This window comes from Onychostoma macrolepis, chromosome 14 (assembly GCF_012432095.1).
Source record: "Onychostoma macrolepis isolate SWU-2019 chromosome 14, ASM1243209v1, whole genome shotgun sequence".
Lineage (NCBI taxonomy): Eukaryota > Metazoa > Chordata > Actinopteri > Cypriniformes > Cyprinidae > Onychostoma > Onychostoma macrolepis.
In genome coordinates this window covers 31,441,273-31,453,833 of record NC_081168.1, presented here as the reverse complement: position 1 = coordinate 31,453,833, position 12,561 = coordinate 31,441,273, and the positions used below count along the sequence as shown (strand labels likewise).

General features: G+C 37.1%; 2 protein-coding genes across 7 annotated transcripts in view; both read left to right on the top strand.

Annotated features, from left to right (window-relative positions):
• arhgef9b (Cdc42 guanine nucleotide exchange factor (GEF) 9b) overlaps nucleotides 1-1,866 on the top strand; it is a 47,023-nt gene extending 45,157 nt beyond the window's left edge. For 4 of the 6 annotated variants that reach the window (XM_058797217.1, XM_058797214.1, XM_058797218.1 and 1 more), the window contains one exon: nucleotides 860-1,866. In XM_058797217.1, the coding sequence (XP_058653200.1) occupies nucleotides 860-1,035 (176 nt within the window). In that variant the 3' untranslated portion in view covers nucleotides 1,036-1,866. The remainder of the gene's footprint in view (nucleotides 1-859) is intronic. The other 2 variants (XM_058797221.1, XM_058797219.1) reach the window with 2 other exon arrangements.
• A 7,128-nt stretch (nucleotides 1,867-8,994) lies between these two features.
• On the top strand, nucleotides 8,995-10,967 carry sh2d1ab (SH2 domain containing 1A duplicate b). The gene is made up of 3 exons (XM_058797237.1): nucleotides 8,995-9,166; nucleotides 9,479-9,542; nucleotides 10,502-10,967. The coding sequence occupies exons 1-3, from the start codon at nucleotides 9,030-9,032 to the stop codon at nucleotides 10,625-10,627; spliced, it is 327 nt and encodes a 108-aa protein (XP_058653220.1). The 5' UTR covers nucleotides 8,995-9,029; the 3' UTR covers nucleotides 10,628-10,967.
• The last annotated feature ends 1,594 nt before the right edge of the window (nucleotides 10,968-12,561 follow it).

The following is a 12,561-nucleotide window of genomic DNA, read 5'->3' as shown; positions in this document are numbered from 1 at the left end:
TTCATATTATATTTGATTTCTAATATATTTTCAATCACAGTGTGAAACATGCCATCAGAGACTATCAGAGAATGATGTTAATTCTATGTTTGTGTTCATGCTGCTGTAGAACAGGGTGAGTAAATATTGACTGAATTATTATCGCTTTAAGATGCTCAGAATACTCCACACAACCAAACTGAAGCAATAATAGAGATTGTGTTTCAAAATGCCATGGAACCTTTTTTTTTTTTTTTTTGCTAGAAATCCAACTGCCTAATTATATCTGTATATATATATATTTCTATTTCTATTGGCTTCGCTTATATCATGCAGTTGGAAAAACTAAATATATTTTGTATTGCTTAGAATCATGGTATGTATGACTATAGTTCATACTTAATTTTGTCATGACTATGGTAAATTCTGCCAAAATATCATAGTTACTACAGTTCTACACAGTTATATATGCTATATAGTGGCCCTGAAATGTATTTGGACACTTAATGACAATTGAATGAAAATCACTTGTTTGTAGGTTTGATATTTGGTATCTAAATCCATTCAGACTGATTCAGATTTGAGTATGACTTTTTGGGGCCACTGTATATACAGTATATGTCTGTAAAAAATGATCACTGGGTATTATCCAATTTGTCATGGACGCAGAAGTACAGGTTTTTGAAACAGTGACTGTATTAACTCTGGTATTTATGTGGAAACTGTGGCTGGTTATCATGGTGCGTTTTAAGGGATGTGCTGCATGATTCATCATAGCTGTGCACCGATTCTGTTGCTTTGAGCATCGCCCCTCTCTGCCGGCGGCTGTGTGTTCGTCCTGTCTCAAACGTCTCCTGTCTCTGTCTTCTGCGTGGAGCAGGTGTGAGCCAGAGCAGGTGCGTCTCCCCGGCGGACCCCTCGCCTCACGGACCCCTCATGCCCTCCGATGACCCTCTACACTCAGACCTAGTCGAATTCCACCTCTCCAAATCAGGACAATCTCCATTCTGGCAAAACTTCAATAAGCTGGCGTCGTTAAAAAATGGGAAGAAATAGTTCACTCTGTGTTTGAGGGCTCCCAGCAATGAAGTTCAAGCTCAAGTGTATTTATTACGGACCTTATGAACCTCCATCTGGATATCACTGACAATCCCGAGGCTGATGCGATCGCACCCAGACGCTCACGTGTGTCATGCACTACTACTGTATCTCCACTTTGAAGGCCAAATTCAGTCGAACTGATACTGGTGCTCTTTGGCCTGCTGTGACAATGACAGAGATGCGTCTCAAAGCTTCAAAGACATTTGCTCCACAGGTTAAGCATGAAGAGCATCCAAACACGTGTCACTACAAATTAAGACGCGGGGTGTCAGATTGTAAGCTTTACACACAGTTAACAATCAAATCGTCTAAACAGGGTATCGCTTTCTAATTCACAGAGGTGATTTTGTCAACCTGAGGAACACAGACTTTGACAATATGATTATTCCTAGTGTTAGTGAACAAGATTTGTGTCACAATCTCGTACCGTGCTCTCCTCAATCAATCACACAGGTTGTATACTGACTGAACTCATTTCATATGATAAATATAGATGTTTTTGTATGTCTATAAAAGGTAAAGTAGATTTTTGAATTTGCCTCCAAAGGGGGTTATTTTTGATTGTATTATATGATTACATAAGTACTCTGTAGTAAGCACACTGAAACCATTCATATGCTTTGTATTTGAGGTTTTATTTTGTTGTTGTTGTTCCTTTGTAATAGCCACACTAAATACTATTTATTATTGTAGTTTATGGCAAATAATGAGCAGGTGTAATGTACAGAACTCCTGGGCCATGAAAATATATATATATATATATATATATACAGCGGGTAAAATAAGCATTGAACATGTCACTATTTTTCCCAGTAAATATATTTCTAAAGGTGCTGGTGACATGATATTTTCACCAGATGTCGGTAACCCCAAGCAAACCATACATACAAAGAAAACGAAACGAATAAATTCAGAAATGAAGTTCTGTGTAATGAAATGGAATGACAGGGGAAAAGTAATGTATTGAACACTAAGTACGGAAGGCTTTGTTGGTAACGAGCGCTTCAGGACGCTCCTGCAGCAGAAACTAGCAGCATGCGTTGCTCAGCTGTGAGTCTGTCTTCAGATCTTGAAGGATCTGTGGGTCTCTTCTCTGAACTCTGACCTTTAGTTCTTATTTTCTATTGGATTGAAGTCAGATGATTGTCTGGCCGTTCTAGCAGCTTTATTGTCTTTCTCTGAAAGCCGTCGAGAGTTTGCTTCTGTGTTTGGGATCATCTTCATCATCCTGGTTCTGTAGCTGCTGGGACTGAAGCTAATATTCATTTCCACTGACGAGGGGCAGGATTGCTTTAATTACTGATAGATTTCTGATGGTGTCTTGGCTTTCCATGCCTTCTTGCACCTGCCTTTCTTCATGTGTTCAATACTTTTCCTCTGTGTCTTTCCACTTTATCACACAGAACTTCATTTCTGAACTTATTTTTGTTTTCCTTGTATGTATGGATTGCTTGGGTTGTTATTGACATCTGGTGAAAATTTCATGTCAACAGCACCTTTAGAAATATATTTACTGAGAAAAATGGTGACGTGTTCAATACTTATTTTACCCGCTGTATATATATATATATATATAAAATAATCATGGCCTAAGACTTGTGTGCAATGCTGTGCATAGAGAGTGCACTACACATGTATTTATATATGCTCATGAGAAGAAACCTTCAGTCCTTCTGCTAAACGAATGTGAATAATGAGACAGAATTTAGCAAATAGTTGTCTTTGTAGTGTAGTAGTGGGAAGGTGGGACTGAGTACACTGGGCACAGTACAAACCAGAGATGCTCTGTCCTGCTCTCTTATGGACAACCAGTACACGCAGACCTTCAGCACTGAGACGACACAGCAGACAGCAGAAGACCAGGATAGTGTTCACCTTTATTTCTGATGACATCCCATGCAATGGAATCCACAGCCTTTACAGAGCAGTGTTCCTGCTTTAAATTACAAGTGCTTTTCAATAGTGATCTGATCGATGACGATGACCCATTTAATGTTGTTTGCTGAGAATGTGTCCAACAACCTTTTATGTGATTGATTGCAAAGCCGATTCATAGCATTTCTATTGCTGTAAACGAAGACAACTGACATCCTGAAATGAATGATCATATTTGTTCAGCATCTTTTCTGAATTTTCATCAGGTTTAAAGCCCCCCATGAATGAAATTTAAAAATAGCCTACAGCTGCATTCATTTATTGGTGATTGATGAATTAACAGGTTACATTTGACACAGTGCGAAGCAGACAATGTAAGAAAACATGGGATGTGAAAATTGGCTTGTAGGATATGAGCTCATGTCTATAGATACACCTAAGCAGTTATGTGATTAACTCATAATTATATAATCTAATCTATTGATGTTCAGTAATAATGCACTTCCTTAGTTACTTTCTTATGAATGTTTAGTATGAATTTACATTTTGTCAGCTGTAATGATGTGCTATGTTTTAAAGTAAAGAGTGAAAATGAACTTGTACTTTCTGTTCTGTTTTAATTTAAATGACTAAGCCACTGTAAATGACTACATACAGGTTTCACGAGACAAGTTCAGGTATAGCTTAGAAATGTATAAAATAAAATTTGAATGGCCTATTCTCACACACACGACACAAAAAAGCCAAACGAATCACTGATGAAATGACCTTTGAACATTCTCATATCAATAAAAGTTTTAAAAAAAGAATTAGCCACAGTTATGATGTTCAACTAAAGTAAAATTATTTGCAGTTATTTGTATGTTTGAATTTGATCGAGGTCAACAGCAAAAACACTGGTAAATAAAGTGATATTAAACACATAAAAGTATATTTGCATTATTTAACATTCTTTATTGGTTTACATGAAATGCAGTGTTTGCATTGTACTGTGTGTTTTTATGTATTTACAGAAATGCATTTGTTTATGTGCAAGTGAGATGAGTAAAGGGCATCTGGTGCTTAATTTAAGCAGCACAAGCAGCAGCGTATAGAGCTTACAGTTTACTACGAGTGCAATTTAACAAATGGTTTAACAGATTTTTTTCTTGACATTTTCGATGTGCATGGTGGAATTTATTAGTATAGTAGTTTATGCACATTGTTTCTTATTGGATAAAAATAATTTTAGAATTTATGCGCATCTTGACGTTTTTTTTTGTTATGCGATATTCCAAAATGTGCATAAAAATAGGTGGATGGAAACATGGCCAGTGACATCCTGTGGATGAAAACTCACCGGGAACAAGCTTGACTTACTACCAAGAATGCGGACACAGCTCTCACACTTGTTGTATAGGGATCAAGTGGCATGCACAACCGGCAGCGGTACACCATACTCCCATAATGCCCTTCACAAGACACTCTGGAGAAAGCAGTTGTAATTCAGGAAAGAGATGGCCGCCTGGTGCACAATAGAGATGATACTGAAGTCTGTGGCTGTGTTGTCTGTCAGATGGTGACAGATGGAGTCAGCTTGCATAGAGTCAGTCTCTGGTGATGGAGGGTGAAGGCTGTGGATGGCTGGCAGAGGCTGGAGTGCAGGATAATGGTTCGAGCATGAAGACGTGTTTAGCTACTCGAACGGACAGCTGGATGAAGTTCTCTAGTCCTACAGCATCATCATACGCTGTGAGCTGCGGTCGCAAAGATGGTTCAAGGCCCTACGAGATGAGAAGGGCCGGCTCATTCCAGCCACTCGCGACTGACGGGGTACACAACTGCAGGTTGAACAATGACTTCTGTAAATGGGTGAGAAAAGGTTTTAGGGACTGTGTGACTGGGCCTGACCCACTGTAGGGTGGCAAGCTGATCGAGGCTATTTTTGCTCTTTCAGCGTGGAAACACAATGCGGAAGAAATCCACTGTAATCCTCATCTGAGCCAGAGAAGAGTGCTGGGTTGACCGTGGGGCTGATGAAGGACTGTTGTGAATTGTGCGTGATTCAGTTGTCGTGGAATAAGCGCTCGACGGAGCTGTTGGACTGACTCCTCGATGGGATCCAGTTGTGGTGGTGCAGAATGGATGAAGGGTCAGACACAGAAGATGGACTTCACAATGGCTTTAGTGGCAGGGAACTGAAGCAACAGAGCAAGCAGGTAAGTGTGTAGCAATGTGGATAAGTGACAGGAACTTTTTTTTTGTTTGTTTCATTATGAAAGTAGTGACACCCAACATTTAAATTGAAATAATATGATGTACCCAAATAAAAATTTTCAATAAAGCCACATGAGGGCGCAAGACATGAAAATGAACATGCTTTCCTCTGCCGGCCTGTGTTTCAGAATGTACAGTATATGTGATACTTTGGACCAAAACATACTGGACTTGATTTTTCCCCTAAGCTTAAAATAATAGTACAAAATATCATTGGAATAGTTCACCCAAAATGAAAATTTGCTGAAAATTCAACACAATAATCCACACGACTCCAGTAGATGTAGTTGTCATATTCTAATAATCATGTAATACAACACACAGATATGTTCTGATTTTCATACACAGATGACAGCAAAAATGTCTATATAATGTTATATTTGATTATTGATTGTAGGTAGCATAGGTCAGTGGTTCTCAGTCCTGCTGCAGATCATCAGCTGGTCAGTCAGATAAGAGACAGGTTACACTTTATTTTAGTGTCCTTGTTTCAGTGTAATTATACGTTTAAGTACTGAGTAATATTAATTAACTACATTTACTTAATATATTAGGGTTTGTTTTAGGGTTACTTGCATGTAATTATGCATAATTTATTGTTAATATATAGTAAGTACATGTGATGTAATAAGTACACCTTAAAATGAAGTGTTACCATATTTGTGACCCTGGAGCACAAAAGCAGTCTTAAGTCGCTGGGGTATATTTGCAGCAATAGCCAACAATACACTGTATGGGTCAAAATTATCGATTTTTCTTTTATGCCAAAAATCATTAGGATATTAAGTAAAGATCATGTTCCATGAAGATATTTTGTAAATTGCTTAACGTAAATATATCAAAACTTCATTTTTGATTAGTAATATGCATTGCTAAGAACTTCATTTGAACAACTTTAAAGGTGATTTTCTCAATATTTAGATTTTTTTGCACCCTCAGATTCCAGATTTTCAAATAGTTGTATCTCAGACAAATATTGTTTGATCCTAACAAACCATACATCAATGGAAAGATTATTTATTCAGCTTTCAGATGATGCATAAATCTCAATTTCGAAAAATTGACACTTAGTCTTAAGTTTTGTTGTCCAGGGTCACATTTTCACTATTAGGACATGACACTGAACTAAATTTACTTATTTATAGAAGGGTTTTTTTGGCATAAATGTAACGTGTTTAAAAAGGAAGTACAAGAAACAAGTAAAATAAAGTGTTACCAAGAGACAACATGTAATAGATGCCCACAAGAGGGCAACATTGAAGTGTTGCTGAATTTGAAGTCATGCCACAATCATGCAAACACAGAGTTTAGAGAACATATGGCCAATATTAACGACTGTGTCGGAGGCATCTACAGCAGTACTGAACTCTGCAAGCTTAAATTAATTCAAGCAATTCTAAGAGTTTTCTCATTCTTGTCTTAATTGTGATGCTTTTAACAAAACTGAAGGACTGAATACACTGAAGGGATTTTCTGTGTTGGTTTTTCACAGGTGTTTTATCCATATTTTGAATTATGCATTGCATTGTTTTAGGGTTTAAGAAAATGTCTGTAAACTTAATGCAAAAAGTAGCGGTAATTTGTTGCCAGGATATTATCTTTTTAGGGGTGATAAAGAGCATGCTTACTGAATACGTAGTTAGCACACACACACACACACAAAAAAAGTAATTATAATAACAGCTGCCATAACTTAAAACATTACACTGATTCAAAATGATGCATTATGTACCTACGTCATCTTATAATATTAACAGCTTTATTAAATTTAAAGAGTTGACACAGACATTTAGGAAAAGACCAAAAAACAATATTGTCTACAAACACACAATAGAAGCAGCAGCACAGCGATAAGATCAGTACATCGATCTGAGCAACACTGACTGTGCAGCTTCAGACTAAATACTGTAGCGTCATCCAGAGATTCACACACAGTCTCACTACCAGTAAAACAACGGGGAAAAGATCTCCATCACACACACAGGTTTCTAGAAAATAGTCTGCAAAAGCACTTTCGGTTTGAGTCAAATCAAAAACATATAACAAAATCATACACAGAACAAACCAAGCAAATGCTTAGACTGGGACTTCAACACAGCACACTTTGATCCATCTGCCTGTCCTGACTCAGTGCTATCAGATCCTATAGATACGGCGTTCCTTCCCTGCCGTCATGCATCTTATGTAATATTTATCAATTAAGCCCTCTCTTTGACATTATATTGTAGCTCCCCTCGTTTTTCTCAAACTATCCCCAAAACTCTTGATTAATTGGGAGAAATAAATACTTCTTTAATGCACGTGTGCATGCAATTGTCTGAGTGTGATTTCAACTTTTCACAGTTGCACTTTTCATTAGTTTTAGCATCAGACGTTGTGTTAAAGGCAAACCGGCACATTCTGTTGTCACGCACTCACCCTCATCTTTCTTCTGCAGATCTCTCAGGCGATGCATTAGTAATATGGGATCTTGTTGGATGTGCCTGACCGATGGCAGCGGCATGAGCCAGCTGTGAAGTAAACCATCTCTGAAAAACGTCTCTTTCTCAAAAAACCTTTAGTCTGAACCCCCCTGTGCTAATAAATACAATTCAATAACATCTCCACTGTGTGTTTCATCTCTACATTTCCAGCTAGTTCAACGAAACAAAAATGTCTTCAGCTAAATTGGTCTAACAGGAGGGTCTGGAGGTAAAGATGGGAAACGAGAGGGAAATGCAGATCTGTTTCTGTGTTTATATCTATGTCAACAGCACACACACACACAGAGAGAGAGAGAGAGAGAGAGAGAGACAGGATGTCTGTGGTGACAGGGATCTATCACAGGATACAAAAACCATTTTCCCACCTTGTTCACATTCAATACTCTCAAACATACACCCTAAAACAAATGGTGCTATATAGCACTAAAAGTGCTTCTTTGGCTTGTAATCATAGGGGAACCACTTTCGGTGCTGTATAGCATCAAATCTTGGTGCTTCAGTGGTTCTTCAGTGGTTCTTCACCGGTTCTTTGGCATGACTGAGGTGCTATATAGCACCGCTACCATATACAGAACCTGTTAAGCTCCTGTATGGTTCTTCAGTGGTTCTTTGGGGTGATTAAGGTGCTATATAGCACCACTGCCGTTCAAAGAACCTGTTAAGCCCTTTTAAAGGTTCTTTACGAGCCAAAGAACCACTGTTGGTGCTGTTTAGCACCATTTTTGTTGAAGAAATACAATGCGATATGGCTACATAACACCATTTGACAAAGGTGCTGGATAGCACCAGAAGTGGTTCCCCTATGATTACGAGCCAAGAACCACTTTTAGTGCTATATAGCATTCATCACAGAGCTGATGTGCTCCTCATGCATCTCATCTGAAGGCTTTAATTTTTATCCCAAACCAAAAACAAATGACATTTTGTTTGCAGAGCCCAAGTTGTGGCCTATTATATTATCAAAAACAGTTCGACTAGTTTAAACCGTTGTGCAGAATCTAAGGTAAGATCTGTGAAAGCAACTAGAAAAATCAATAGTTGAACTAATGTGTAAAACAGAAAGAGTTTTTCAGAGGAATTGACTGAAATAAAATGTTAGAAATGAGCAGTTTGTACAGCTTCAGTCTGTAAACTCAAACATCAGCGGCGTGGCCTGATATCTTAAACTACATTCTCTAATGTTCACCTCACATTTTGCATGCTTTTGCTATTGTTGCAGAAATTGTGCCTGATTTTTTGAAGTGCTTATTTCCTGCCTGGTTTCATCATTTCCTGCTCAAGGGACAAATATCACATGCGTGTCGTGATTGCCTGAGAAACAATGCATGCAGCACAATGGAATCGCTGTCTGTGTATCACGGGGCCATCAGCCGAGAGACCTGCGAGATGCGTCTGTGTGAAGCGGGCAAAGACGGCAGCTATTTAATTCGAGACAGTGAGAGCGTTCCCGGCGCATACTGCCTCTGCGTTCTGTAAGTCCTCCAGAAATCTCTGCTTTTTCTCATTTAGGCTCAAATGTGTCACTCGAGTTAATGAACTATACGCTGAGAACAAAGGTGAAGGAACTCTTTTCTCTCAGAAATTGCTAGTAAATGTCACAAACAATGGCAAAGAACGCATTAAATTAAATATGACATTTTGAAGGAGAAAACTAAAAACATATTTTCCTGTACAACATACTCAAGTAATCTTAGTTTTATTTATAGCATGTGAATGTAACATTTTTTTCCAGTGAAGCGTGATGTTTAGTCTGTGTTTTTAACCTGATCTGATTTGCACTGCAGGAGTAATGGTTTCGTCTTCACATACCGGCTCCAGAGAGACGCGGCGGGCTCCTGGGCGGCCGAGGTGAGCGACAAACATCAAACGCATACAGACGCTAACCTCAAACACAACAGCAGATACTTTCTTTAATGAAATATACTCACCGTTTTTAATTATCACCTTAATTATTTTAATGAAATTGACAAGGCCCATGATTCATTTTTTTTACAGTGATGTGCTTCCTCATTTGTAAGTTATAATTGTCTTTTGTAAGTTGAATAAAAGCATCTGTGAGTCATCCTCAGGAAACCATCTGTGCCTGACATTTTCAGGGAAATCTCAAATATGTGGTATAACCTTAAAAAGATACTTCGAGCCTGTCACATTAAGGCTGGAATTGTACTTGATGCCTTACAAAAACATCACACATTAATATAACTGGAAAAAGAAAAGAAAAGAAAAGAAAAGAAACAGTAATAGCCCGTGATATTTCTCTTTTGAAACATGCTTTTTGCCTACATTCAACATTGTAGAACAAATAAGTAAACTGTGAGTCTATATATATATATATATATATACAGACACATAAATTGCCTGATATTCTAATGACATGCAAACATTTATTTACATTTATATATATATATATATTAGGTTCTTTTGCATGTGTAATGGAAACTGATATTGTGTTTATCTATCAGTAATAAGTATAACACAACTGTGTATTTTCTGAGAATGAGTCAAACGTATAGAGTTATGGAAAGGTATTTTCTGAATGAGGTGAGATTGAAAAGAGCGATTATACAGAGAGAACTCTCTCAGCAGACCATCTGTCTCAGAGATGAGCTGTTTTATAAAGCTAACATCTCATCTTGAAACTACATGACATTATAGCTACAGATCTGATATAGATGAAACAAAGAAAACAATACGGGCAACATTATGTTCATGCTCTTAACATACAAATTTAAAACAATCTTCTAGTTAGTTTAATTAAGTTAGTTTAAAGAAATTCTACTGATGTTTTTGTTGTTTATTTTTTGCAGACAGCACCAGGCCAAACTAAACGCTTGTTCCGAAAGGTCAAGAATTTGATAAGCGCCTTTGAGAAACCGGACCAGGGCATCGCCGTTCCTCTCCTGTACCCCGTGACTGTCCAGAAGTCCTGCTAACGTTCCTCATGACCATCAGCTGTGCACCTACAGAACAAACTACATGCATGTGGACAATCTCACTGTATGATCACACTTTTTTACACATGTGGATTTCTGTACATATAAAAGGATTTGTATAAAAGGAAAAACAAAAACCTAATTATGTAAAGGGTTTTTTTTTTGTTTTTTTTGGGGAACTGAGAAAGCCTCATCTAAATTGTTTTAAATACTGAGATCAATGGTCAACAAATATGAGTTTTAATCCTATTCTTGAACTATTAACCCTGTGACATGCGTTTATTTAGGTGTATTATCATTACAAAACTGACCAATAAAGTGCTGCATTATTTAATTCTAATCTCAGCAAGCATCATTTTTATTTGAAACTGATTAGATAAATCAATCAAATCTTTTTTTTTTTTTTGTGGTGCATTTTAATAAGTCAACCATCAGTTATTATAGGTTAATGACATGAATTATCTTTGTTTGTGTTGTATAAGTAGTCTGCTCATATAACTGTAAATATGAACTTTTTAGCTCTGACTGATTTTAAATCATAATTTTGATTACCCCTGACCACAATACATCAACATGAATTTTTGCATGGACAGAGCAAGAACATAAAGTGCTAAGTGTTTCAAATGCATGCTTTTCCTCTTTAACACTGTTAAACTAAATGCACACAGTAAACATTTACCACTCTGAAATAAGTGTAAGCGGTTTATCTGGCATTCATTTATGTGTGAAAATTCTGTTCATTACTGTAGGTGCCTAATAATAGAATACTATAAAATTATTTCAAAAGAAAATAATATAAAGATCCTTATGTTCATAGACATATTTGAACAAATCTTAGTAAAATAATTTATTGAGCATACAATAAATATGAAAAGTACAAATAAATTGAAATGTGAAATTTAAAACAGTAGTTATTGACCGACAGTAAATAGTTGTGCACAGAATTTGCTTTTCGTGGTTAATAATCACTTTAACATTAACAGTTAGCTTGTACTGAGAGTGGCTGAAAATCTCAGTGTTAAAGTTCAGATATATATACATCTTCATAAGTGCAAGGTTATATTTTTAAATGCTGCAACCGTTTGGGCATTTTTTTAAAGTACAGAACAAATATTCCATGCAGGCTCTAAATTGATATGAATTTATGAACTGCTTGCTGAAATATATAATTATAATACAACATCCCAGAAAAATTCTTAAGGCTTATAGATAATTTTTTTTAAATTTATTTTACTCATGGATGCATGACGTGGACTTAAAGATGCTATGCTGAACTTCTGAGAAAATGAATCCGAGGTGTACAAATGACCCTTTGCTGCTGTTTTAGTGTTCACCTTTCGTGTCTTGGAAACCATTTAAACCGTAGAAGATGTGTAAAGGTCCACTGAGGCACAGACAAACTCACACAGTCAGCCACATCAGAGTGAAACGAAACAGAGCAAACCACCTTTTTCCTGCTCCTTCCATTGTGTTTAGACTTTTCTGCTGTGGTTGCTTATTTCAAGCCTTAATGAGCATATTTTCCTTTTCAAAAAATATATTTAATCAAACTTTACTAATCCAAAGACGAATTCACCGCAACACCACCTTCAAGCCACCTACACGCTGTCCTTTCATCTCAAACCAGCACTTTCCCCATTCCGTGCTATCACCAGCGTGTGTGAGAAGAAACGCTTGAATGGAAACTGAAGCATCAAACATTAACATGAAACCTCTGGGATGAGTGCTTCAATAAATGTTCAAACATGTCCTAATGCTCTTAAATAATGTATGCATGACAATCTCCTGGATAACTAAACTGATTTAGAGAAGCACTGGTTTGATGGGGACTTTCCCTGCGATCGTTTACTTTGAAACGACTGGCATTTAAATGTCAAGCAATGAACTAGGTTTTAAATAAGCAAAGCAATTCCTAATGACTAAATGCATTTATG